The sequence below is a fragment of the Nyctereutes procyonoides genome, unplaced genomic scaffold, assembly GCF_905146905.1.
Source record: "Nyctereutes procyonoides isolate TBG_1078 unplaced genomic scaffold, NYPRO_anot_genome, whole genome shotgun sequence".
NCBI lineage: Eukaryota > Metazoa > Chordata > Mammalia > Carnivora > Canidae > Nyctereutes > Nyctereutes procyonoides.
The window spans coordinates 29169654-29196899 of NW_026575140.1; the positions used below are offsets into that span (position 1 = coordinate 29169654).

The window sequence follows — 27246 nt, forward strand, 5'->3', positions numbered from 1 at the left end:
CCGCGGCGCCCCCCGCCCCGCCCGCGTCCCCGGCCGCTCGGCGCCTCCTCCATGGGTGAGTGCGGGGCCCCGGGCCGGCCCCGCCGTGCAGGCCTGCCGGTCGGGCTGCCTCTGCGCCGGCTCGAGGAGGGGCGCGGGCCGGGGGCGCCGCGCGCCGGCGGGCGGGGCGGGGGGAGCCGCGGGGGGCCCCGAGGCAGAGCCCCTCGAGCTGGGAGGTGGACGCCGGCCTCGAGATCAGGACGCGGGGGGCCAGACTCTGCCCCGGTGTTGGGGCCCGCATCAGCAGCACCCCTTCCCCGGGCCCTGCACGCCGGCTGCAGCAGCCAGCCTCTCTGCCCCCTCCCTGCCCCCTCCGCCGCTGCGACCCCGCCCCTAGGAAGAGAGGGCCGAATCCTGGGTCAGAGATGGACCGCGGGGCAAGGGGACACTACCCGGGGCCTTTAAGGAGGAGTCCATCCCCAGAGGCCGGGAGCTGGAGGGCAGGGGTAAGGCGGGATCGTGGACCCGGCAGCCCTGCGGGGACCCCCCCGGGAAGTCTGGAGCCCTGCAAGGTCACTGAACTACCCCCGCCCCCCCGCTAGTGGGACAGAGGGAGCCAGCAGCTTATTTCCAAAGACGTTTTCTCCCCGTGGAATCTGGATAATTTCCCTGGGGAACCGCAACAAGAAAAGGACTCTGCAAACAGATTCCCGTGCAGATAAGTTGGCATTTAAAAGAAAAAGGGACACTGACCTCCTTTGAAGGGAGGATTGAGGAGACAGCTCCACCCATCCTCTCGTCTGGAGGCCACTGGGGCCCCAGGGCTGCCTGGGTGCCCCCACCTGGGGCGCAGCCTCTCTGGGCCCCACCCGGCTGATAACCCTCTGCTTTTTCTCCTCTGCAGACGACCAGAGCCTGGCGGAGGAGAAAGGACTGCACTGTCAGAACCCAGGCTGCATGGACAGGGGGCGGGCAGCCAAGGTAGGGAGGCTGGAGGGTCTGGGTTGCTGGGAGCAGAGGGGCCAGGGCTCTAACTCATGCTGGATCCAGGCACGGATACCCACAGGGCCCTGGCAAGGGTGCAGCTGGCCCAGCCATGGTGTCATCTGGGTTCAAGGGTGGATAGGGCCCTGGGTGGCTGGTTTAGGAGGCAGAGGGGCTGCCCTTGGCTCAGAAACAGCAAAATGGAGGAGTTTTCTGCAAGAGCAGGGGGAACTGGGGTGCCCCCAAAACCGTTTCCTGCACTGCAGTCCTTGCAGCTGCCCTGAGGTTATAGGAGCCATGGCCCCATGCCACAGATGAGGAAACTGAGACCTAGGAAGAGAAAGGACCCACCCCACCCCCAATCCGCCCAAAAGTTTTGTTCCAGTGCCCAGCTGGCACCTTTCCTGCAGCACTGGGCCACTCTTCAGGCTTGGGCATGGGTTGGGGACACTTAGGGAGCTGGTGAGAGTGACTGTGTCATGGAATAACAAAGGGAAGAAAGGATAAACTGGTCCTTAAGTGCCAGGGCCTGGGAGCCATGAGCAGGACAGAATGAGAAGGAGAATTAGAAATATCATCGCTGGGCGATTCTGCCTGTAATGTGCCAGGCTTTGTGCCACGTGCTCTTTCTCTGCTTTATGTGCTACTTGAGGGAGCTCTGCTGGGAAGGCCTGGGTGCCCTGTTTTCCAGATGAAGATACCAAGGTTCAGAGAGGTCCTGTGACTTGGCCGAGGCCCCACAGCTCATGAGAGACCAAGCCAGGGCTTGAACCCAAGCGTGGCCCCTTCCAGCATGCAGTAAAAACTGCCAGCACTTACTATATCAGGCATGGAGCTGAGGACTTGCTGTCTCCTCCTTCTGGCCTTCTGAGATGTGTCCTGCCATTATTCTCTTTTATATATGAAGAAACAGGCTCAGGGAGCCAGTGGCTCACCCAAGGACACATCGCTGGGATGTGGTAGAGATAGGATTTGAACCCAGAGCCCAGCGTAATGGCAGAGCCTGTGTTCCTAACCACCATGTAGCTCAGCTCTGCCAGCTGCCGAAAATGTAAAATGCCACCCTCCCACCCCCTAGCTCCCCCTCCCACCCCCTCCGTCCAGACACACGCTCCTACATTCTGTACAGGAAGACCAGGTTAGAAGGAACATGGAGGACTGTTCTGCGGGGACAGGAGGGGGAGGCTTTCAGTTGCCGTGGTCACCGGGTAAGGGGGCGGCTATGATGTCAGACACAACCTACTGGCACGGATGGTGCCTGGCACTGGGGCTCTGGTGTTGGCTGGTTGCCTCACTCCCAGATGGGAGCTCCAGGCAACAAACTGGTTTCAGCTCCCCCCCAGCATACATCCTGCCGGTGACCTGCAAAGCCCGAGGGTCCCTCCTGTAGGCAGTTGCTCCTGGGGCAGGCCCCAAGCTGCCACAGGCAGGGGCGAGGATGGGAGTGTGCAGAGGTGAGGCCTGTGAGTGGAGGGCTGGTCTCAGAGAGTGTGGGCCTTCTACAGCTTCCAGGTCCTAGCTCCAGCCCAGCCCCTGGCCTGCCCAGAACTCAGTGTGTCTGACATTGGCCAGGGGGTCACCCAGCCTGCAGGGGGAGAGTCCAAGTCCTGGCACCAGGGGGACCCATGGTAGGACAAATGGCACAGACTCACTTTGGGGATGAGGATGCTCGAATGAGCAGAGGCTGGGGGACCAGTGAGGGAGGACTGGTGAAGGTAACCACTGGTGGAGGCAGGAGTTTGAGAGGCAGAGCAGAAGGCAGGGCTGGTCCAGGAAAGGGGAACTGCCACAGGCACATGTGCAGGGGAAGGAAGTAAGGGCAGGAGGCTCGTCTTGCCAAGGGATCGAGCTGACTGGAACAGAGAGAGAGAGGAGAGGAGGCGAGTGACATCCCACTTTGGTGAGAAAGAGGAGCAAAGAATGTCCTTGGTGGTGGTAATCCCCACCACTGACCGGACAGGCTTGTACACCAGGTGGGGTGTTAGGCCCTTGCCCTTGTCTCACTGAACCCAGGAGGACCTCAGGAGAAAAGCCTTATTCTCACATGCTGTGATGAAAATGGTGCTCAAAGAGAAGAGAGCTTGCCCACTTTGCACAGCATGGCTGGCAGAGCTGGATCTGGAGAGAGATCAAGAGCCTCATTCTCGCTCCTCCCTAGCCTTGCTCAGAAGGCTAGCAGGATATGACTAGCTTTTTTAAGGAGATGACGTCATTCATTCGTTCACCGAATCAGCTTTCAGCATCTGCTGTGCCAGGCCCTGTTCTAGGCCCAAGGCCTCCTGGAGCAGATATCCCAGCTCTCCTGGGAGGAGGGGAGAAGCCAAACCGGTCCCCAGGCTTTGTTTTAGTGTCTCATGGGTGCTGGGGCTTCTGAGATGAAGCAGCGGTTGCCACCCCTGCCTCCTGCCCTGGAGTTCCTTCCAGGGGAATGAGGATGCTGAGTGAGCAGGAGGCCTGCTGGGGTTCCAAGGAAGGAGCTAGGTGGGAAATGGGGAGGGGGAGGCAGAGCTGGGCAGAGAATGCCTGAGGTCAGGGCTTTGGAGACCACAGGGGAGAAGTTGTATCCCTGCCCCTCCTCAGGATGGAGATGTGTAGGGTAGCCCATACCTGTGAACTCCAGGGTCAAAGCTCAGTCCTTTCCAGCTGTGCCACTCTGGGCAGATCACTACACCTCCCTGACCTTGGTTTCTTCCTCTGCAAACTGAGGCTTCTCGAGTGGTGGGAAGGATTAAAACAGGGCTCAGACATGAAGGGGTTAGCATGGAGTATGGCAAGATGTAGGTGTTCCAGATAATGCTGGCTGTCCATCTACCATGGAGGGGGAGAAAAACCCATCGACTTTGGGTGTGCCCTCCTCCCCCTGCCCCGAGACCTCCCCAGATTCCATCCCAGACCCCAGCCAACCCCAGGCAGCATGGCTAATGTTTATGGCACCACTGTCCTGTTCCCAGGGCAGGTGGAGCTTGGAGTCTTGGGAGGGAGGGAGATGAAGGAAGTGTTTGTCCCTCCTCTTGTGGAGGGCCAGGTGATGATGCAGTGGGTGTCCAGCCCTCCTGCAGATGAACCCAGGACAGAGGGTGGCTGGACTCCTCAGCTCCTTGCTAGGCCCGCCTGAGCTAGGTGCTCTGGTCAAAGTCTGTGCAAGGCACTCCAGGTCACAAGGGGACATGGAGGAGGGCTGACACTATCCCAGGGGGCACTTGAACATCAAATTTGAGGAGAACTGAAGACTCAGGGATATTTATCCTGAAGATGGGGCATCTCCTCAAAGGTCATGATTCTAGCGGCCACTACTCATCCATGCCTCCCCACAGGGACCTCTTCTTGTCCTCACACCCACCCTATGCGTCAGGGACTACCTCTCGTCTCTATCTGAGTGATAGGACCCTGAGAAGCAGGGAGGTAAATGACTTGCCAAGGCAAGGCCAGGACTTACACCACATCTGTGTCCTCAGAGCTTCCATTTCTTTTTATCTTTTTAAATTTATTTATTTGAGAGTGGGGGAGGGGAGAGCATGAGTCGGGTGAGGGGCAGAGGGAGAGGGAGAAGCAGACTCCCTGCTGAGCAGGGAGCCCAATGTGGAGACTCCAATGTGGGGACTCTGGGATCATAACCTGAGCCAAAGGCAGACCCTTAACCCTTAACCAACTGAGCCATCCAGGTGCCCCTAGAGCCTCCCATTTCTAAGGACCTCTCAGGAGGAAAGGGAGGTGAATTTTTCTGCTTGGCTCCAAGGGCCTTGGCAAGAGGGTGAGTTTCCAACAGCTGGAGCTGCTCCTCAGTGTACAAGTTGGGCACCCCATTCCTTTTTTTTTTTTTTTTTAGGTAAAGTTTTTTATTGTCATTCGGATATGTGGTGTTTGTAAGCTAGCTATTCCTAGTGGTATTCAAGCAGAGGGAGCAGAGTTCCCTTCCAGCTTAACAGTAGACTGTGAGGTGGCAGGGATGAGTCAGGGGGAGGTGTGTCTAGGGGAGGGGTGGCCAGATGAAGACCAGTGGACACAGGGCAAAGGAAGGGGCGGATCTGAGGTCCTTGTGGGGAAAGAATGGGCAGGATGTAGTGAATAATAGGAGAGGGAGTCACCTATTCTCCTGGGCAAGGCTTTGGGGGTGAGAGGTGGGAGGCCAGGGTGTCCTTGAGAATGGCCCAATTCTGGGGATTCCTGGAGGTGATTTTTAGATGCTGGTCAGCTGTAGACAGGTGGCAGTCCAGTCTGCAGCTGGAGGAAGTGGCAGGACCAGAGAAGCAGTGCAAGTGGAACTCCTGGGCTTTGGCTAGGTAATTCTGGGGGGAGCAGGTGATGGCATGGGGTGTCTGGCCCAAGAGGCAGGGACAGAGGATCAGCTATATGGGATATGGGCAAGATGAGCCGTCCTGGAGTGGACCCAGCCCCAGGGAGGTCAGTGCTGCCAAAGAGGGCAGTGCCTGCTAGGAGGGAGAACCCGCAGTTGGAGGCCTCAGGACGCCTGAGGGCCATGAGGGAGGGGGTTCTAGATTTGGAAAAATGCAGGTGGGCCTTAGCCCCAGATCTGCCCCAGGCCCTAGGGGCCATTCCCCCTGCACCCACCTCACCCAGCTGTGATATTCAGGGAAGGGGAGAGGTGTGCTGAGCGCAGGTTGTCTGACTCCTCCTGTGAGTGGCCTGTGTCCCCTGTGTTCCCGCGCACGCCCACACACACATACACCCCACACCTCCAGCCCCCTGTGCCTACGGCAGAGTTACTCTGAAGTTGGGCAACCAGGAGAGAGAACCGGGGAGCACCAGGGATGGAATGGCCCCCTTTCTGCCATGCCTGGCATGGGCTACGGGGAGAAGAGGGGCCCAGAGGCGGCGCATTTCTCAGGCACAGTTCAGAATCCTGCGGGAGCGAGCCTGGCTTGGGGCGATTCCCGGGCGGGGCTCGGCCCGCGGGTCCCTCCGCCCGGACCCCCACCCCTCCCGGGGCTCCTCTCCCCGGCTAGGCAGCTTCCTGCCGCGGCCCTCGCCCCCTCGCCGGGGACGGGCGAGCTCCCGTCTTCAAGCCCAGCTTAAAGCCTAGGAACTTCGAACTTTCCGAACAACTGCAAAGGGCCAGCGCCCTCGGGGGCAGCGCCAGTCCCTCCCCCCGGCCCGCATCCCGGGCCCTAGATGCCCCCACCCCGAGCGCCGCCCCGCCCCGCCCCGCCCCGCTTCCTGCGGGCGGCAGCGGGCTCGGGCGCGGGGCCTCCCCGGGCTCCCAGCCGGGCGCTCGGTTGGTACGTCCCGGCCCGCCCAGGTGGTAGCGCCCGCGCGGGCCTACCGTAATTCCCCTACGTCCCGCGCCCCGCGCCGGCGCTGCGCCGACGGAGCCCGCCCCGCGGCTCGGGTCCTCCCCACGGCTCTGCGCGGCCCCCGGGGCTTTGGCAGCCGTCGCCGGAGCCCCTGCCACAGGGGAGGAGACCCCTGTCCCTAAGGTGAGTCTCGCGGGGAAGCTGGGGACGAGACGGGGCTGGGATCGGGACGGGCTCCGAGACTGCCCCCGAGTTAGTGGACAGAACCGGGAGTGGAGGGTCCCACGCAGTTCCAGGGCTGCGGTGGGAATCGATGGGCCCCACTGGCCCTGACTCCATTTACTCGAGGGTGGAATAGGCTCAAGCTCCCGCCCCCAGCCCGGGTGACTAGGGTGGGGTTGGCCCGGCTCTAGGGCCGTGAGGAGCCTCTAGGGACCCAGCCCCAGTGTGAGGATTCTTGGCTGGGCGAGAAGATCCTGCGGGGCCTTGGCGCGGGTGGTGGTGGTGGTGGCGGTGGCGGTGGCGGCGGGTAGGCTCCGGCGACCCTGCCCGAGCTGGGCGTCCAAGAGTTGGTCCCAGGCGGAAAGTCGTCCCGAAGCCGGCAGGGGGCGCGCGAGTCTGAGCCTCGGGCGGTCTGGGCCGGCCCGGACCCGCGTGGGGGAGGGGACAGGGAGAGGACCCTTGAACCTGGAGAAGCCCTAGCCTGCCTTGATCAAAGACGCGGAAATGCAGGCCCAAGGGGCCTCGGGTCCTACAAATTCTAAAGGAACCTTCCCCAGATTTGCCGGACTCTAGGAGAATTTTACTGTTTTCCTGCCCTAGGCCAGGTCCAGGCACATATTAGGGCCCAGAGGCCATCCCTAGGTAAAACAGTCCGGAGAACTGGCCAGTGCCCTCTTAGCACAGATGGGTAAGGGTGGGGATAGGTGGGCCCCAGAAGCTGGTCTTCTGTCGCCGGGGCAGGTGCCTCCTCCCTCCTCCCCTCCCAAGGAGCCTTCTATACTATGCTGGTCAGAGAGTTGTCAGAGATGGCGGGCTTCAGTGCTGGGATCTTGGACTCCAGAGTCTGGCACATTCGTGCAGGGACTGGGCAGGCGGTGAGGTTCACCGGCCACAGCCTCTACCTCTCTTCTTAGCACTGGGTCCCAGCTGGACTGCTCCTTGGGGTCATAGAGGCCTGGCTGACTTCTGGGGCCTGTGTTGTTAGCCTTGCTGCAGAGAGGTTCCCTATACCTCTGTCATCTGCCCAGAACAGGGCAGGGCCTTAAGTCAGGCTCCACCTCCAGGTGGGCCCCAGAATCCAAGGGGGTGAGGCCCAGGCCTCCAGGAAGGGAGGGGCTGGGTGGGCTGTTTGGAGCTAGGAGAGCAGCCTGGCAGAGCTGGCCCCACCCTGGCCAACCTGCTCAAACATGCAGCCTCCGCCCCTGGATTTCAAAGGTGCCAGATGGGGCCTTGGGGCCAGTAGGCTCCCAGGGGAGCTCAGCCTGGATGGGGAGCTCCTAGGCTGAGCTCCCCTGAGAGCCTACTGGCCCCAAGCTCCTAGTCATGGCCGACTAGCTAAGGGGTGCTTCAGGCTGGTCAGCTATGAGCAGGACATGGGCCTGGACCCAGACCTATGGTCTCTCCTTCTGAGCGGGGAGTTCCTCTGTCCCACCAAAGACCAGGCCAGGTCCCCAATCTGTTATGGGGCCTGATGGTCCACAGTCCTCTGCTTTTCTAGGGTTGAGGAGATAGTGAGGAGGGATGGCAGGGGGGCTCCTGCCTTGGAGACTCCATTATTCATCAGCCCCAGCATCTGGTTTCTGGGTATCAGTTTCAACAAGCCAGTCCTGACTCATGAGCCTGAAGCTGGGGCTGGGCCCCCTCCCCAGGGAGCCAAGGGCCGAGAACTTTTTGTCCTGCGCATGGGCTATTTCAGCTCCCTCCCATAGAGGAGGTGGGGACCCAGGAGACTGCTGGGGCCTTCTCTCTCTCCTGGTGCAAGGGCCAGAGACTTCTTTCTTCCACCAGCTCTGTAATGTCCTTGACCCTGTACTTCTGGCCCCGAGGCATTAGGGCCCTGGTCCTCCAAAGAGCAGCCCTCTCCCTTGGCTGGAGGAAGCAAGCAGCAGCATGACTTGAGGATGGCCAGGGCCTGGATGCTCAGGTGACCTCCAGTGACCTGCCTGGCCCAGCCCCCATGGTTTCTGCTTGATGTGACCTGGTAACCCCAGGCCAGTAGGATCACCCTAAACTGGCTTTGGGATCTGCCCTGTCCCCAGTGGGGTGAACCTCAAGGCTCTGCTGTCAGAGCATCACTTAGCTGGTCTTCATGCCCCCCTAGCCCTCCCTGAGGCATGAGGGTACTGGTCCAAAGCCCAGACATCCATCTCCCCACTTGCCAGCTGGTAACTTTGGGGCAAGCTGCTTAACTTTCCCAAGCCTCAGCTTCTTCATCTGGTAAGTAGAGATGGTAATGGTATCTCCTGCTTAGGGTCTTTGAGAGAGGGAACAGGATTTGCTGCCCAAAATCCCTGGCCCAGGCCTGGCACATGGGTGTGCTCAGCTGTCAGCCTGTAGGGCAGCAAGGACAGAGATCTGTGGTAGCAGCTGCCCTGAGCAGGCCAGCAGGCCCAAGGTCATGGATCTTAGGAGGCAGAAGAGGGCCTGTGGTCAGACAGCTGGGAGGGCTTTGTTGACCATTGGCAGCAGGCTGAGACCTTCCCTGCCCCCACTGGCAATCTCTGCCATGATGACCCTTCCTCTGCCTTCATCTGTCCCTTCTCATCTGGTTTTCACTGAGTACCTGCTGTGTGCCAGACCTGTTCTCAGTGTGGAGGGCAGCACAGTGGGGACCAGCCAGCCAAGGCCCCTGGCCTCTGGAGAGGGTATTTCAGCGGGAAGTGTGATACTCAAGAAGTGAACAAAGAAGTAAAATAATTTCAGGTCGTCTTAAATGCTTAGGAGGAAGTAATTCAATGTAAGAGGATTGAGAATGAGAGATGTAAGGGGCCACTTATTTTGAGGGGAGGTAAAAGTTTTGTCGACCAGGTGGCATTGACGTGGGGACTTAGTGCCCCCCGTTGCGAGATCAGGGGCACATGGTTCTCCAGTCAGAGAATTTAGAGGTGCAGGCTTGGACACCACCAGGAGGGGAGGTAGGAGCCAGGCATGTGGGATCTTATTCTAAGTCACTGGAGGATTTTAAGTGGGGAGTGACATGATTGGTTTTAGTTTTCAAAAGATCTGTCTGTGGTGTAGACAGTGGATGGCTCAGGCTTTGGGAGTGGAGGTGGCCCTTGAAGCCTGTGGTCTGGGGTGTACTACTGCTTGCTGCCTCCTCAGAGCTGTCTTCAGAGACCCCACCTTCCTTCCCCACTGCACCAGAAGGAGGAGGGATAGGTGGGCTGATTATATCATGCCCCCCCCAGCCCCATAGTTACTGAGTTGGGGTACCAAGGAGGTCAGAACAGCAGAGTCAGAAGTCTGGGTTTCAGTCCTGCCAGTGGCTTATCACTTTGTCTTCCAGCAATGAATGGGGATAGCAGCACCCGCCCCTATGTTTTGGGAAGGAGTGGGAAAGCTCTGTGACAACCTGCAGCGGGGACCCCACCGCCACCCCCCAATCCTGCCTGCCCTCTGGGGCTTCGATGTGCGCCCCCTGGCGGTGGGGCAGGCGGAAGGGACCCCCGCTTTGAACAGCAGAGACCTCCGGATCTGGGGGAAAGCCCAGTTGGACGTGGGGTTTTCCTGACGCTCTTTCACACCCAGCTCCGGGGGGATCCCAAAGAACGGCCCTCTCTGCCCTTTGCACCTATGTGCCTGCAGCCTCCACCTGTCGTCACCCAGCGCCCTCCGCTCCCCGGCCTGCACCGCCCGCCTGGGCAGTGGGAGCAGGGCCCCTGGCTCCAGGACTGTGCACCGACGCTCCCGTGACTCAGAAGGCCCGGTGGGCGCTGGAGGGGTGGTTCGGGCACCTGGAGGTCAGAGCAGAGACGCACGTGTCCCTGGGCCAAGACGATGACCGGTGGGATTGCCCGTCTTGGGCCCCCCTCTTCTGCCGGCGTCAGGGAGCTCCCCTGATGGAGGGAGGAGGGGTCCGGGGCAGGGGGAGGTCGGCGCGGGGGCGGGGTGGAGGGCAGGGCAGCGCCAGGCGCCGGCGGGGCTCGGCGGGGGTCCCGGGGCGCAGTCGGGGCGGGGCGGGGCGGGGCGCCGCGGGGGCGGGGCCGGGGGCGCCGCGGGCGGGCGGGGCGGGGCGCCGCGGGGGCGGGGCCGGGGGCGCCGCGGGCGGGCGGGCGCGGCCGCACAATGGCAGGAAGCGGAGCCCCGCGCTTTGTCCGGCGGGCGGCGCAGACCGCCGCTTCCTCCGGCCGCCATGGGGACGGGCCCCGGCGTCTCCGGGCGCCGTGCGGCCTCCAGGCCGGGCCCGGGGCTGCCCTGCCGGCCGGGGGGTCGCGCCCGCGACGGGGAAGGCCAGGTACGGGGCGCGGGCGGCGGGGGGGCGCGACTGCCCGCGGCGAGGTGTGTCCCCACTCCGCGACCGAGGGGCCGGGCGGCGGCGGGGTCCTCCAGCCCTCGGCCTTTTGTGTCTGGGCTACTCCGGACACACCTGCGGGTCCCGGGCCCTGCGCTGGGGGCCCCCTCTCCCTTTCCTTCCTCCGTGCAGGCCCTGCCCACAGCCCGCTGCTCCAGCCTCCGGCCCCCGCCCTAGTGCGAGTGGGGAGGCCCGACTCTGGTGCCCCGTCCCCAGGGGGGGCAGCCTTGACCGTGCTCCGTAAGGGGCGCCCCCTGTGATTTGTAAAGGTGGGGTCCGCTCGCTGCCTTTGGAGGTGCTGGGTGATTCCATCCCGTGGGCTCTCAGCTCTTTAGGTTGAGTCCCAGGGACTTCCCCCCTGGACCCTGCTGCCTCGACCCCACTGGCCCAGGGTGGCAGTGGTCGGCAACAGGAGGGTGGAGAGTAGGCTCTTTGGCCTGAGAAGGTCCAAGAGTCTGGCTTTGGGAAGGGACTGCCCTGCTCTAGGGAGCTGTGGAGCTCCTGCAGGCTGGGGAGGGAGGAATGGGGGGGGTGGCCAGGAGGCTGTGCCCGCCCCAGGCTGAGCCTCCCAGTCCGGGTTGTGGTTCTGGGAAGTTCATTATCAACCAGACCTGTTAAGTGAAGAAACATCTACTTGGTTCAGATCCTGGGCCTGACCCTCACATGCCCCTGCTGTCCCTGAGCCTGGGGGGTGCCCGGAGGAGGTCAGCCACGGGCTGGGCACTGGCTCCCACCATTATCATTCATTAGCAGCAGTAGGAGTAGGAGTAACAATATTATATTAGCCATAAAAGGAGGAGCTGTGGTGGTATTCACCAGAGCCCGCCACAGTGCTGGGAAATGAAGCATCCTGAGTGTCTCAAGGGAGACCAGTGCCTTCAGAGGGTGGGCACATAGTAGGTGCTCAATAAATATTTGTTGCGTGCTGAATCTGTTATCAGAAGTAAATCTTTGTGTAAGATCTGTTGTCTGTGTATTAGATTGGTTTAAAAGCAGGATTGGGGGGATCCCTGGGTGGCGCAGTGGTTTGGTGCCTGCCTTTGGCCCAGGGCGCAATCCTGGAGACCCAGGATCGAATCCCACGTTGGGCTCCCGGTGCATGGAGCCTGCTTCTCCCTCTGCCTATGTCTCTGCCTCTCTCACTCTCTCTGTGACTATCATAAATAAATAATTAAAAAAAAAAAAAAAGCAGGATTGAAGGGGACCTGGGTGGCTCAGTGGTTGAGCACTGGCCTTTGGCCCAGGGCATGATCCTGGAGTCCCGGGATTTAGTCCCATGTCGGGCTCCCTGCATGGAGCCTGCTTCTCCCTCTGCCTGTGTCTCTGCCTCTCTCTCTGTGTCTCTTATGAATAAATACAATCTTAAAAAATAAATAATAAAAGCAGGATTGTGGCAGAGAGCCAGGGACTTGGGCTGGAGGGTCCTAGAGGCCCTCTGCAGGACCCTCTAACCCTCTAGTATGGCTCCTGTCATGTCACACCCCCCCCCACCCCCATGAGACTAGGGCCTGGGTGACCTGAAGGTTTGCAACCCTATCACTCTGCCAAACCTGGCACCAGCAAAATGAAACCGTCGAGGAATCACAAAAGGCCTGGAAGGGGTGAGAAGGGGCACTTGTGCCAGGCTGGCTGCAGGGGTGGAGGGTGGCTGCCTAGCTGGCAGACTGTGGGGCTCCTGGGAAAGAGGGGCTGAAGTGGGGTGGGTGCCTTCCCCAGATTAGTGAATCTAGTCAAGAGGAGATTAGTGAATTAGTCAAGAGGAGATGCTTGCAGCTTGGAGTGGGGTGGGGTTCCAGAACCTGCAAAGCCAATGCTACTTCTGTCAGCAGTGCCCCGGGGATGTCACAGTGGTAGAGGATAGCGATTCTCACTCTAGTTGGGAGCAGATTTAGTGAAGATAGAAACAGCTGCTTTGGTTGAAGGGTGTCCCTCTCCCCTGCCCAAAGCTCCAAGAACAACATACTTGAAGACCATTTGAGAAGGGTGTGGAAGTGGGGAGCACCTGGTGCCCAGCCTGCTGTTGGGAATCTGGGCCATAATGTCCACAGCCACCCGCCCAGGGCCCAGCCCCACAAAATCAGACCCCCTGGAGCAGGGGGTCTTCTCAGTCTTCCCCGTGCCAGCTGTCATTCCGTGCCCATGTTTTTAAGGGGTTTTTGGTTGTTTTTCTGTCTGATGGAGGACTGAGGGGACACAGGAGCCCAAACAGTGAGCATCAAACTATAATTGCTTCTCTCTTGTCTCTGTACCCACCCTCCGTTCTCCAGGCTGCCCTGAGGCCAGCCTCCCCAGCTCCTCTCTTCTTTCTCAGCAGCTACTCAGGAATGTGCTGGAAATCTAGAAGCCTGAGCTATGTAACACTGTTCAAGTCCTGGCCTCACTGGTTATGTGACTTCCAACAAATTACTCCCTGAGTCTCACTCTCCCTTTCTGTAAAATAGGGATGATTTGAATTCCTACCTCCTGGGGCAAGGGGCCCTCAGTGCAGCCCCAAGCACACGGTGGGTGATCACCGTCTTCTCCTTCCTCCTGTGACTACTTTCTCTGCTGTGTCTAGGCTGTCTGTCCTCACCCTGTCTGTCACCTTGAAAATCTCTGATCAGGCTCTCTCCCCAGCCCAAAACTCTCCAGTGACCCTTCATTACCCTCATTAATAAATTAAACAAGTGTTCACTGAGTGGCTAGGACTGGTGATGGGGCAATAGCCTAACGTCGCTGTCCCCAAAGGGCTGGCAAGGTGTGGAGGCAGCAAAGTGAAACAGGCAGGCTGCTCCATGGCAGACAGGGTGCTGAGGGGACAGGGAGTGTGAAGGGGCAGTGACTTCACAGTAGAGGTCTGTCATTCCAGTGTCTGGGGTAGAGCATTCCAGGCCGAGGGAGCAGCAGATGCCAGGGTTCGGAGGTGCGCATGTCAGAAGCAACATGTTGGGGACATGGGGTCTGCTGGTGGAGCAGAGTGCGCCTGGATGGCAGGGCAGGACAGGAGGCCCCCCACCGTCACCAAATGGGACTCTGGCTTTTACCGGAGGGAGACGGGAGGCTGTGGAGGGTTTGGAGGAGAAGGATGAGACTCTTCACTGAGCAGGGGCCACCCTGGCTGCTCACAGAGAGCAGACTGCAGGGCAAGGATGGAAACAGCGAGGCCAGTTATGAGGTCATTGTTGTGACCGCACTGAGAGGTGACCACCACGGAGGCCAGGAGGCAGCAGTGGGCTAATGAGCATGGCCTGGTTGAAGCCACAGATATTGAAGGGAGAGCCACCAGCATTTTCAGACTGGGTGGGGCGATAACAGATCAAAGGTGACCCCAAGGATTTTGGTCTAATGTATCCATTTCCCCAGGGCTGCTGTAACAGTGAACACTTGCTGGTGGGTGGCTTTGGAATGACAGAACTTTATTCTCTCCCATATGGAGACCCACGCAATGTAGTAGTGGCTTCACTTTCACACGTGTCCCTGTTTCTGTGTCTCCTGTCCTTTTAAGGACCCAGGTCATAGGAATGCTCCACATGCTACACCACTACAGACTCCACTATGACCTTATCTTAATGAAGTACATCTGCAATGACCCTGTTTCCAAAAAACGTCACTTTCTAAGGTCCTGGGGGTTAGGACTTGACCTGTCTTTTGGGGGTGGCACTGTTCAGCCCATGCCTCCACACAACTGCAAGGTGTGGCCATTGATCGAAGTGCAGGAACCCGCGTGGGCAGCTCAGCAGCTTAGGTGCCGACGTGTGCGGTTTGAGGTGCTCTCGTTAGCATCTAATGGGGGGTGGGCATTGAGAAGGTCAGTCTGGTGTCCTGGGTTAGGACCTCACTGCAAATTTACCTCTGGGAGCCCTCCACGCATAGTCAGTGTTTCCAATCACACGATGAGCTGAGTCAGCAGAGGATAGATGGAGGTCGATGTGAGCAGGGGCCACAGGTAGGGAGACAAGCAGGAAGTGGGCAAGGAGGCCTGAGGGCTGCAGGAGGCAGCAGCAGAGTGTGGGGTTCCGGGGACCACAGAGGACGAGGTGTGAAAGAGACCACCTGTGTCAAGTGCTGGGTCCTGTGGTTGGACTTAGAAACACAGCAGTTCTGGGGGCCCAAGAAGAGGCAGTTGGGGTGATGGGAAGGGAGAACTTGATGGGAGAGGGTCTGAGAGACAGGGGCAGATTTTCTAAGGTAGAAAATCTTCGGTTGCAACTGTGGTAGTCCTATTCGATTTAGGCAGGCATCACCAGTGGATGCGAACACCCTGGAGTGTGAGATTGCTGGTGATCAGGCTATCTCGAAGTATCCCCTTCCCCGCCCCCAGCTACTTATTCATCACCAAGAGAAAAAGGACCCTTACACGGTACAGGGAGTCCCCAAGTGGGCCACTGAGGAGGGCACTGTCCACTCTCTCATGTCCCTGCCCGGATGCTCAGCCTGAAGCCACCCAACAAACTCCAGAAAGATCACTGTGGAGGGGCTTTCTGCCAGACCGCAGGCTTGAATGCTTCCAAAATTGTTGATGTCATGAAAGAAAAAACCAAAAACGTGCAGAGAACTCATCCTTAAGGGAGTAAACAGACAAAACCGAATGCATGTGTGAATCTTGAACTGGCTCCCGTATGAGAAAAAAAAGTCTATTAAGGCCGTGGTTTAGACAGTTGGGCAGCAAACACACACGTAGACTATAGACGGATCATACGTTGAGCCACCTGGGTGGCTCAGTGGTTTAGTGCCTGCCCTCAGCCCAGTGCGTGATCCTGGAGACCCGGGATCGAGTCCCATGTCGGACTCCCTGCATGGAGTCTGCTTCTCCCTCTCCCTCTGCCTGTGTCTCTGCCTCTCTCTCTCTTTCTCTCATGAATAAATAAATAAAAATCTAGAAAAAAAAAGACTATCATACATCAATACTTAGTTTCCTGGGTGTGACAGTGGTCCTGGGGCTTCATAGGAGATTTCCCATGTTCTTCTGCGCCAGGGAGGGGGAAATGAGAGAGAAGCCAGCGTGACAAAATGTTCACGACCGGGGAAGTTAGAAGGGTGTGTGTGGATGTAAGGAGACCTTACAACTCTCCTTACAACTTTCTGTAGGTCTGAAATATTTAAAAGTGGGAAGCCAGGGAAAATACACTAATGCATACTGGGGGGTGAAACGTGGAAGTGATTGAGATGGAGACCTGTTTCATGGGGTTTCGCTGAAAGGGAATGGGAGAAAGGAAGAGAGGAAGCTGGAGGTGGAGAAGTGTGAGCCAAAGGACAGGGAGCCTGATGATGTGGGGGAGGGTGAGCCCTGAGCCGCCCCATACTGGGAGGACAGTCTGACCGGACCAGGAGAAAGCCCACTCTCCCCGCCAGTGCAGGGCAGGTGAGTGGATGTGTTGGAGAACAGCAAGGAAAGTGGAAGAGGTGGGTTAGAGGCGAGCCAGGGAGCAGAGAAGGTATGACAGTCGTCCACAGGGTTGGGGGAGAATGTAGGGTGATACAGTAAATATGGTAAATGCTGGGGCTGGGGCGCTGCCTTAAAACTCAGATGCCAGGGCCTTTCCCTAACTCCCCCAAAACCCCATTCATTGCATGCAAGGTTGGCTATTCAGGGGCCAGATAGGTCACAGAAGTTAGGGTAGAGTGCCTGGGGGTGTGTAGAGAGGAAGGGCTTGCTGGTTCCAACACTGAGCTGGCCGAACCAAATGGCAGCCCTGAGCATTTTGGGGTGCCCTTTCTGCACCCCAGGAAGAGGCGCTGGTAGCAACTGCCTTGTGGTTCCTTACTGGAAATATCCCCTCCATGCTTTGTTCTTTGAAGGCAGGGATCTGCTTTGCTCTGCAGATCCCTCAGAGCGGACACATAGCAGGGCTTAGGAAATGTCCACAGTGAATTCATGAACATGAGGCACCTGTGGGGAGTGGATGGTCGGGAAATGAAGAGCAGCCTCCGAGGGAACCAGGAACCTCACCTGTGCACTCCATGGTCTGCGCCACACACGTGCCTGCCTGAGGCCTTGCGGGGCCCAGCCCAACCCACCTCACCCTGCTTCCCCACCAGGTATGCCACCACGCTGACTGCCAGCAGCTACACCGCCGGGGACCCCTCAACCTCTGTGAAGCCTGTGACAGCAAGTTCCACAGTGCCATGCATTATGATGGGCACGTCCGCTTTGACCTGCCCCCACAAGGTGAGCCTGGGTAGGAACCCCAGCCCGGAGTTCCCAAAGCAGCTCCAAACCCCCTGCCTAGGAGCACAGTGTGACTGTCCGAGCTGTGACAGGGCCATCAGAAGGACAAGAGCTGACTATAAATAATGAAACCCAAGTACCTGGTGGCCCCTTTTGTGCTACAAGTTTTTTAAGTAAGAGAACAAGGTGGGGAACTGTGCCCTATCTGTAGAGCAGGCCTGTCTCTACCAGGGTCTGGGTCTGCATCTCCCATAGCTACCTCTTGCCTGGGGCCAACATGAAAAAGACCCCTTTCTTCTTGTCCTTAGGGCAGGCAACTGCTGGGCAAATCCTCCAGCCAGGCTGCCAGCGAGCTGAGACAGGGGGGAGGGGGTTGGGGGTGGGCAGGTCCCAAGGAACTTGTAGCAGGGAACAAGAAACCCCTCCTGCTGATTGGGGACCTGGCCCAGGCCCACTGCCAGCTGGCGGTGCTGGGCTGATTCACAGGCATCCGAGTCTGGCCAGAAATGCCAAACCTTTGTCTCTTTTTTTAGCTGGTCAGAGGGACAAAAGGACTCTCCTCCTCTGCCAAGGTCCCCTGGGACTTGGGGTGTGGTCACAGTGCTGGGGAGAGGAGGCCTGAGAGAGAGAGAGCCATGGACCGGTCACCTCTTACAACAATCCCAGAGGCAGGGTTTCCTTATCCCTATTTTATAGAGGGGTCAACTGAGGCTACAGATAGATTTGTATTGTGGGCGGGGCATCACCTGGGTGGGGGGGGTCATCCTAGGGTGCTTGTGTCTTTTTGAGTCTAGGGATGGGCAGATGCTAAGCAGTGACTGGCCCACTTTCCTCACAGACCCAAAGGGTCCCAGCTCCTTTGGGGCAGGGGGGGCCAGGGAGGGAGTAGACATGATCTTTCCTTCCACTTTACTCCAAAGGCTCTATCCTGGCCCGGAATGTGTCTACTCGGTCATGCCCCCCACGCACCAGCCCTGCAGTGGATTTGGAGGAGGAAGAGGAAAGCTCTATGGATGGCAAAGGGTAGGCGGGCAAAGCAGACCGTCTGATCTGAGATCCAGGACCAGAGGCTTCTGAAGAGCTGACTGGAGACCCCTCCCTGCCCCTGTGATCCCCTGATTCCTGGAGGAGGCTGCCCGACCATGGGCCAGCGCCCAGCCTGGTGGGATCAGACTCCACCTAAGTACCATTGGGTGTGATTCCTGTGTTGGCCACCAGAGGGCACACAGACCCCTTGTGGGCCCTGGCCTACCTGAGCACAGCTGCCTTACCTGGTCAGCGGGGGTGAGCAGGGAGTGGGCAGCCAGCTAGGGCCCATTGACATCCCTCCCTGCTGAGGGCCTCCCTGTGCCTCTAACCTCTGCCCTCTGTCCTGCAGGGACCGGAAGAGCACAGGCCTGAAACTCTCCAAGAAGGCAAGGAGGAGACACACAGATGTAAGGAGTCCCCAGGCTGTCAGGGGGGCTCCTGACAGCCCCTGCCCTTCCTGGGGCCTTTTCTTTCCATCCCCAAGGCTAGGCCTGTCTGCTCTGAACTCCAGGACCAGGGGTGGGGCCTGGAGCGAGTGGGTCTCCCCCCACCCCTGGCCACCATGTCCTGCAGCCCAGTACTGCCCACCTTAGCCAGGTGGGAGATGCTATAGGAATTCCTCCCTTGGGCAGGAGGGAGGGATACAGGGGACCTCCTTGGGACAGAGGCAGGCTAGGGAGATCCCTGCATTCATTCCCATGCTGGGGTTTCCATCCTGGACCCTGGTAGGTGGGGGGAGTCAGAGATAAGGGGTACAGAAGCTAAGAGACCCATGCCCTTTCAGGACCCAAGCAAGGAGTGCTTCACCTTGAAATTTGACCTGAATGTGGACATTGAGACAGAGATTGTACCGGCCATGAAGAAGAAGTCTCTGGGGTAGGGCTTGGTGGGGCCAAGGCAGGGGGAATGGGGTTGGGGGTAGATGTGGCTTCTTGCCGGCATACCGTGTATGTCTATGTGGTGGCCTGTGAGTGAGGAGGTCTCCCACCTATGGGCAGACTCACCTATGTATTCCAACACGTGTATGCATGGCCTTGTTCCTGGATATGGACTGGGACATGTCTACCTTGGTGTGCAGACACAAAAATGTGAGAGCATGGACGTGTTGGCATGTATGTAGACACATGTAGGAGTGTGAGCCTCTATTAGCAGCTGTGTGTGTGCACGCACACCTGTCTTTGTACCTGTGTATGATCCTGTGGGTGTCTCCCTTTCCCATTGGTAAGATGGGCTGGAGCTGGGTCTGTGCATGGGGTGGGGTTCATATGACTGTCCCCTATCACATACACCTCCCATCTGGGGGCAGGGAGGTGCTGCTGCCAGTGTTTGAAAGGAAGGGCATTGCACTGGGCAAAGTGGATATCTACCTGGACCAGTCCAACACACCCCTGTCCCTCACCTTTGAGGCCTACCGGTTCGGGGGACACTACCTGCGGGTCAAAGGTGAGCATTTAACCTGGCAGGCAGGGTGGCTGGGCTCTGGCTGGACCTCCCAGAGATGGCTGTGCTTCCCAGGCACAGATTCCCATTGGCCATGGCCCTGAGCAGGCTCATTACTATACGTGTCTCTGCTGGGTCCTGGCAATAGGTGCTGGGGTGGTGGAGCCCCGGGGGAGGGCAGCTAGGCTTTGGTTTGGATTCAGGAGAGAGGTCTGTGGTGCCCTTCTCCATTGGAGCTGGGTGCTGAGGGCCACTCCCTGCCCCCTCCCCACCCCCCACCGCGCGATGCTGCACCAGCCAAGCCAGGGGATGAGGGAAAGGTGGAGCAGGGAGTGAAGGACTCCAAGTCCCTGAGTCTGCCAATCCTGCGGCCAGCCAGGGCTGGGACCCCCTCCTTGGAACGTGTGGACCCCCAAAGCCGCCGGGAGAGCTTGGACATCCTGGTGAGGCACTGTGTCAGGACTGGGAGTGCGGGGTGGGGGGTAGCTTAGAGGGGCCCCTGGGCCCCTCAACCCCCTCTTGGGCTTTGGTTTCCTCTTCTGGCAGATAGGGCTGGGTCTGAGGACAGGGGGCCCCAAGATGATGGGTCTTGTCTTTGAGAGTCTTCTAGTGCCCAAGGAGTGTGTGAGTGAGTGTGTGAGTGACTGTGTGTGTGTGTGGTGGATCCATTTGGAGTCATGCTTATAAGTGCATCTAAGTATGTGTGTGACTGTGGTGGTTGGGGCTGGCTGGGTGGGGGCAGTCCATCTGTGCCTGGACCTTCCAGCCTCCAGAGCATGTACAGATCTCAGAAGAGGTGGCATCCCAGGGTAGAGGTGCAGAGAGCCTCCCACATCTCAGGCTTTGCCTGAAGTCTAGGAAACCCAGCATGGGGTAGGGCTGTGGGAGCCAGCATGAGCCTGGCCTTGACCATCCTCCCTGGCCAGGCCCCTGGCCGCCGCCGCAAGAACATGTCGGAGTTCCTGGGGGAGACAAGCATCCCTGGCCAGGAGGCCCCCACACCTTCCAGCTGCTCTCTGCCCAGTGGCAGCAGCGGTGGCAGTGATAGCTGGAAGAATCGGGCAGCCAGTCGTTTCAGTGGCTTCTTCAGCTCGGGCCCCAGCACGAGCACCTTTGGCCGGGTATGTGGTCTTGTGGGCCCTGGGGCAGGGTAGCTGGCCAGTCCTGTGCCCTGACCCTGGCCATGGGTCTCCTTCCAGGAGGTAGACAAGATGGAGCAGCTGGAGGCCAAACTGCACACCTACGGCCTCTTTGGGCTTCCCAGGCTGCCCCGGAGGCTGCGCTTTGACCACGACTCATGGGAGGAAGAGGGGGATGAGGAGGAAGAGGAGGACGACGCCTGCCTGTGGCTGGAGGACAGCTGGCGGGAGCTCATTGATGGGCATGAGGTTGGTACCACCAGAACCCTCTCCACCCTCCCCATCAAGGAAAGGGGGACAATCCCATCCACTTCATGCACAGTGGCAGGATATTCTGTGTGGGGGACAGTGGTGCCAGGCTGCTGTCATCATTAACTCACTGTGGGGAAACTGAGGCAAGGAGTATGCAGTGTGCCACTTGGCTGTTTTAGTGGCAGAGGAGGGCCCAGAATTTGGGGGACCTCTGTGCTTACCCCCTCTATGGTCACCCGGGCTCACTCTGGAACTCTTGGTCCACCCCTTGCCCTTCCTGCAGAAGCTGACCAGGAGGCAGTGCCACCAGCAGGAGGCGGTGTGGGAGCTCCTGCATACAGAGGCCTCCTACATTAAGAAACTGAGGGTGATCACCAACGTGAGTGTGGAATGGCACCTGGCCCAGAGCCACCCCTCTTTCTGCCCCCTGTAGCCTCCTCCTGGGTGCCCTTGAGCAGAGTTTGGGGCTTTGCAGAAGGAGCAGGGGAAGGAAAGGGAGAAGCGCGGTGCCCCAGGGAAAAGGAAGAGGGGATTCCCACAGGCCAGGCACCTGGAGGGGATTTTGGGCAAATGTGCCCAGGTGACTGCCTGAACACTAGGCTCATTCTTTCAGTCACTCATTCGGTAACTTTCTGAACACCTGCTGTGTGCCAGCTGCCCAGCAGCTTGCACTCTGAACGTGGTTTTGTGTGTGTGTGTGTGTGTGTGTGTGTGTGTGTGTGTGTTTCTGTGTGTACACGCTTCCCTGGTGGAGGAGGGACTGCCAGGTGTGACTGCAAAGCCGGTCTCCCAGAGCTTTCCCTCCAGGTGGGGATGGGGCAGGCTGACCCCCAAGTGGGCCATGGAGGCTGGGCCTCTTCTGAAGGGGTGAATCGTCCTGGTCCCAGGCAGCTTCAGGGCTTCCTGGGAGGAGGAAGGGGTAGAGGGGAGCCTGAGTCTGGGTGGGGCGTCGGGACTGGGACGCCCCCCGACGCCGCGCTGCCTGCACCCACAGCTGTTCCTCTGCTGCCTCCTGAACCTGCAAGAGTCGGGGCTGCTGTGCGAGGTGAGGGGAGGCCCGGGACAGGGTGCTGATGGGAGGGTAGGGACGGCGGGGCGGGGCGGGGCGGGGCGGGGGCGGGGCCGAGCGCACCTCCCGCCCCGCTCAGGTGGAGGCGGAGCGTCTGTTCAGCAACATCCCGGAGCTCGCGCGGCTGCACCGCGGACTGTGGGCCGGCACGATGGCGCCGGCGCTGGAGAAGGCGCGGCGCACGCGGGCGCTGCTGCAGCCCGGGGACTTCCTCAGAGGCTTCAAGATGGTACGGGCCGGACACCGGCGGGGACACTGCGGCAGGGCTGGGGGCTGCGATCCCATCTGCCCATCGCCCAGCCTCCCCGCGCCAGCGGTCCCTCGTGACCTCGTGGTCGGAGGCACGGGATTCCGAGGCGGTCTGCCCCTCCTACCTGGCGGGGGCGGTCCCCCTCGCGGAAGTTCGGCTCGGACCCAGGGGTGGTGCACGTGCTACCGTCTGGGGTGGGCGCGAGCTGCAGCGAGAGGGCCGGTGAGGCTCCGGGCGCAGGGGCCGGCGGCGGAGAGCGCGCGGTAACCGCGCCTGTTCTGCCCCGGGCCAGTTCGGCTCCCTCTTCAAGCCCTACACCCGGTACTGCATGGAGGAGGAGGGCTGCATGGAGTACATGCGTGGCCTGCTGCGCGACAACGAGCTTTTCCGGGCCTACGTCACGGTGAGGGCGGGCGGGGCTGCGGGGCGGCAGGTGCGCGGGCGGCGGGGCCCGGGCCCGGGCGGGGCCTGTCCTGAGCCCGCCCCTCCCCGCCTCAGTGGGCCGAGAAGCACCAGCAGTGCCAGCGGCTGAAGCTGAGCGACATGCTGGCCAAGCCCCACCAGCGCCTCACCAAGTACCCGCTGCTGCTCAAGTCGGTGCTGAGGAAGACCGACGAGCCGCGCGCCAAGGAGGCCGTCGTCACCATGGTAACCGGGGCGCAGGCGGGGTCCCTGGCTCGCGGCCCCTCCCGGACCCGGGTCCTGATGCCCCCGCCCCCGCCCCCGCCCCCAGATCGACTCGGTGGAGCGCTTCATCCACCACGTGAACGCGTGCATGCGGCAGCGGCAGGAGCGGCAGCGGCTGGCGGCGGTGGTGAGCCGCATCGACGCCTACGAGGTGGTGGAAGGCAGCAACGATGAGGTGGACAAGGTGGGGGGCTGTCAGTGCGGGACCCCCGGCCCTGCGGGGATGGAGGAAGGGCCAGGCCGGCAGCCGGGCCAGTGCTGGGACCTCCTTTGAGGATGCCTAGCGGGGAAGGGGAGTCAGACCCTGATCTCTCTGCACCTCCCCCGCCCTGCCCCCATCGCCAGCTCCTGAAGGAGTTTCTGCATCTAGACCTTACAGCACCCATCCCTGGCGCCTCCCCTGAGGAGACACGACAGCTGCTGCTGGAGGGGAGCCTGAGGATGAAGGAGGGGAAGGACAGCAAGGTGACTCTAGGGGCCACCCACACCCAGGGCCCCTTCCCCACCCTTTCCTGGAGACTTTCTGGGGCCTAGTGAGGGGTTCTCAGCTGCCCCGTCAGTTGGGTGGTAATTCAAGAAGGAATGACTTTGGTTATGTGACAGCTGATGATCTGCCTGCACTTTACTCTTTACAGATATGGCAGCAAGGGCACAGTGGGTAGGGTGCTGGGCTTGCCCACTTGCTGGTGCCCTATGAGTTCCTGGTGGGGGGGGGGTGCCTTCCAAGAGCAGGTCAGGAACGGCCCAGAGCCTTGCTCGTGAGCTATTAATCCTAGGTGTATAACCCAGAGCCTACAGATTGTGGTTTTAAAGATTTATTTATTTATTTGAAAGAGAGAGTGCATGCGAGCATGGAGGGGAGCAGAGGAAGAGGTAGAGAAGCAGACTTCCCAGTGAGTACAGAGCTCAGTCTCAGGATCCTGAGATCATGACCTGAGGTGAAACCAAGAGCTGGACACTTAACCTACTAAACCACCCAAGCTCCCCCAAATCGTGGTTTTATTTTTTTATTTTTATTTTTTTATTAAATATTTTATTTATTTATTCATGAGAGAGAGAGACGCAGGCAGAGGGAGAAGCAGGCTCCATGCAGGGAGCCTGACGTGGGATTCAATCCTGGGTCTCCAGGATCACACCCTGGGCCAAAGGCAGGTGCTAAACTGCTGAGCCACCCAGGGATCCCCAAATCGTGATTTTAAAACCACATATTATAAATTCCATTTTTCTCTTTAATGTAAACTTTTTGTTGAAACAAATTACAAATACATAGGTCCATGAAGAAATACCATCGTATTCTTCGTTTTAATTTTTTTAAAGATTTTATTTACTTGAGAGAGAGAGAGAGAGCACAAGCAGGGGGAGGGACACAGAGAGAAGCAGACTCCCCACTGAGTAGGAAGCCCAACTCAGACTCCAGGACTTAATTCCAGGACCCTGGGATCAGGACCTGAGCCAAAGGCAGATGCTTCACTGACTGAGCCACCCAGGCGCCCCTCTCTTCATTTTTTTTTTTTAATTTTTATTTATTTATGATAGTCACAGAGAGAGAGAGAGAGAGAGGCGCAGAGACATAGGCAGAGGGAGAAGCAGGCTCCATGCACTGGGAGCCTGATGTGGGATTCGATCCTGGGTCTCCAGGATCGCGCCCTGGGCCAAAGGCAGGCGCCAAACCGCTGCGCCACCCAGGGATCCCCCCTCTCTTCATTTTAATTTTATTCTCAGGTCCAGAGGAGGCAGGGAACAGGGAAGGTGTTTAGTAAAATCTGAGCGCCCCTACAACATCACCAGAGTGCAGTAAGGAAGGGCTTGTGCAGGGCCCAGCCCAGGAGATGGTGTCATAGCAGACTGGCTGAGTCCTAGGACCCTGGCCCTGATCCCTAGCCTGGCCTCTCCCCTTGCCACCCCCCAGATGGACGTGTACTGCTTCCTCTTTACGGACCTACTCTTGGTGACCAAGGCAGTGAAGAAGGCTGAGAGGACCAAGGTCATCCGGCCACCACTGCTGGTGGACAAGATTGTGTGCCGAGAGCTTCGAGACCCTGGTGAGGAGCCTGGCGTTGCTTCTGGCCAGGGGCTGTGGCCGGCGGGGGCTGTGGTCCTAGCTCATACTGACGCGGGCCCCTTCTCACTAGGCTCCTTTCTCCTCATCTACCTGAACGAGTTCCACAGTGCTGTGGGTGCCTACACATTCCAGGCCAGCGGCCAGGCTTTGTGCCGAGGCTGGGTGGAGGCCATTTACAATGCGCAGGTGAGAGCTGAGTGGCGGGCTGGCAGGTGGGTTGGCAGGGTGTCCCGGTAGGGGCTGCTGCTCACAACTCCCCTCCCCCACCTGCAGAACCAGCTGCAGCAGTTGCGTGTCCAGGAGCACCCAGGCAACCAGCAGCCCCTGCAGAGCCTGGAGGAGGAGGACGATGAGCAGGAGGAGGAGGATGAAGAGGAGGAGGATGAGGAAGAGGAGGAAGGCGGGAGTAGCACTTCTGCCACCAGCTCCCCCACCATTCTGCGCAAGAGCAGCAACAGTCTCAACTCCCAGCACTGGTATGCTCGCCTGAGCCCACCCAGCAGCCAGAGCAGAGCATGTGCTCCGGCCCAGCACTCCTGACTGCAAGGCCACGGACACTTGGCAGGGCCAGCCACCACCCCTTCCTCTGATTGACTTCATGTGGGGGAGGGGAAGGCAAAAGATTTTCAGTCTGAGTGCCTGCTCTGATCCCCCAGGGCTAGCTGGGTGGAGCTGAACTGAGGATTCTTAAACTGTATCCAGCTGGAAGGAGTACTGTGGTGGTGCCAGAAACCATTCCTGGCCTCTGGGTCGCGGGCACAGGAATTGGGTGGTTGGGCTGGTAGACCACATGCTTGCCACTGCTGAGCCTCCAGCTCTGGGAGGGTGGAGTGGGGTGCACCAGGCCATCTAGGTGGCTGGACTGACTGTCTCCTCCTCACTCCACAGCGCCTCAGATGGCTCCACAGAGACCCTGGCCATGGTTGTGGTGGAGCCGGGGGAGACACTGTCCTCTCCTGAGTTCGAGGGCGGCCCCTTTGGCTCCCAGTCAGATGAGACCTCTCTCAGCACCACTGCCTCCTCTGTGACACCCATCAGCGAGCTGCTGCCCCTGGGCCCAGTGGATGGCCGCTCCTGTTCCATGGACTCCGCCTATGGCACCCTCTCCCCTACCTCCCTGCAAGACTTCATGGCCCCAGCCCCTGTCGCGGAGCCATTGCCACGGCCCCCAGAACTACCACAAGCCCCTTCACCCTCATCCTCCCCCCGCCTCCGCCGCCGCACCCCTGTTCAGCTGCTGCCCCGTCTGCCCCACCTGCTCAAGTCCAAATCTGAGGCCAGCCTCCTCCAGCTGCTGTCAGGGGCCACCACCTGTGGAGCGCCCCCAGCCCCCAGCCGTAGCCTTTCAGAACTCTGCTTGGCTGTGGCAGGCCGTGGCACAAGGACTCAGGGTTCTTCTCGGGAACCTGGGCCCAGCTGGGTTCGCCAGGGGACACCTAGCCCTAGCAGTGGCCCCGAGCCATCAGAGTTGGAGGGCAGAACCAGCTGCCTGGCTGGGGAGCCCGAAAGACCCACCAGGAGGAGCAGAGACCTGCCCTTGGGGGCCTCGCCCAGGGTCCAGCCCGAGCCGCCTCCGGGGATCTCTGCCCAGCACCGGAAGCTGACGCTAGCCCAGCTGTACCGAATCAGGACCACCCTGCTGCTTAACTCCACGCTCACTGCCTCGTGAGTGGCCTGGGCTAGAGGGCTGGCGGCCGAATGTGCTGACATTGGGGGCACAGAGCCTCAGGAATGGGTAGGGCCACTCTTGTGGCTGGGAGCAGATGGCATTTGGGGATAAGGATGGGGATGGGAGGCTGCTCCAGAGGCTGAATGACAGTGTCTGCAGTGGGCAGTGGGGAAGGGGCCTAAGGATTCCAGTGGGGCAGAGAGGGTGGCCAGAGCTCCTCTTCATGGCATCAGCCAAAAAAGAACTGTCTCTCCCTTCCTCTCCCTTGCAGGGAGGTCTGAGCAGAGGGAGGCCCCCAAGGTTGCCACTGACCAAGAGATGGCAGACAGCATGCCTCCTGGGGCATCCTGGTCCTGGCTCCAGCTGCTGCTTGTGCCTGTGGGAGCCAGAGTGCCGGGCAGGAACCCTGATTTGCACTTTGCCAGACTGGATGGAAGTGGAGGAGCGTACAGCAGAGCTCCTGGCCCAGGCTGCAGTAGTTCCTCAGGATCCTCCACAAGGCCACGTTCACTAACCTGTCCACCCCCTCCCAACTCCCCACCCCACAGGGTCCCCCGCTTCTTGAAGTCACCAGCTTCTCTGGGCTGGGCTCTGGGGTGGCCCTTCCCACCTCCACCCTCATCCGGTCCCAGATGGGATGTTTGTTCCCCTGGCCTTCCCTCCCGCCCAGTCCCACTGGCCACCCCAGGCTTGGGTTAGGCTCTGTGTAAAATTGCATATTTATTGAGCTTTTGATTCTTTTATAAAGACTTGTATATACTATTGGAAGGAGT

The 27246-nt window shown here is 59.6% G+C and overlaps 1 protein-coding gene across 4 annotated transcripts; it reads left to right on the plus strand.

Moving 5' to 3' along the window:
* PLEKHG5 (pleckstrin homology and RhoGEF domain containing G5) lies at positions 1 to 27235 on the plus strand. Of its 4 annotated transcripts, XM_055305800.1 has the most exons (22): positions 1 to 55; positions 884 to 960; positions 16747 to 16876; positions 17797 to 17899; positions 18255 to 18312; positions 18690 to 18781; positions 19212 to 19348; positions 19643 to 19788; positions 20272 to 20466; positions 20545 to 20733; positions 21020 to 21115; positions 21731 to 21781; positions 21885 to 22034; positions 22348 to 22458; positions 22554 to 22703; positions 22789 to 22926; positions 23088 to 23207; positions 24652 to 24784; positions 24875 to 24990; positions 25078 to 25280; positions 25693 to 26469; positions 26745 to 27235. In XM_055305800.1, the coding sequence occupies exons 1-22, from the start codon at positions 52 to 54 to the stop codon at positions 26752 to 26754; spliced, it is 3186 nt and encodes a 1061-aa protein (XP_055161775.1). In that variant the 5' UTR covers positions 1 to 51; the 3' UTR covers positions 26755 to 27235. The 4 variants fall into 4 exon arrangements, with proteins under 4 accessions (XP_055161775.1, XP_055161777.1, XP_055161776.1 ...); XM_055305802.1 differs by lacking the exons at positions 1 to 55; positions 884 to 960 and adding an exon at positions 6242 to 6398; XM_055305801.1 differs by lacking the exons at positions 1 to 55; positions 884 to 960 and adding an exon at positions 10518 to 10671 and having other exon boundaries at positions 19721 to 19788.
* The last annotated feature ends 11 nt before the right edge of the window (positions 27236 to 27246 follow it).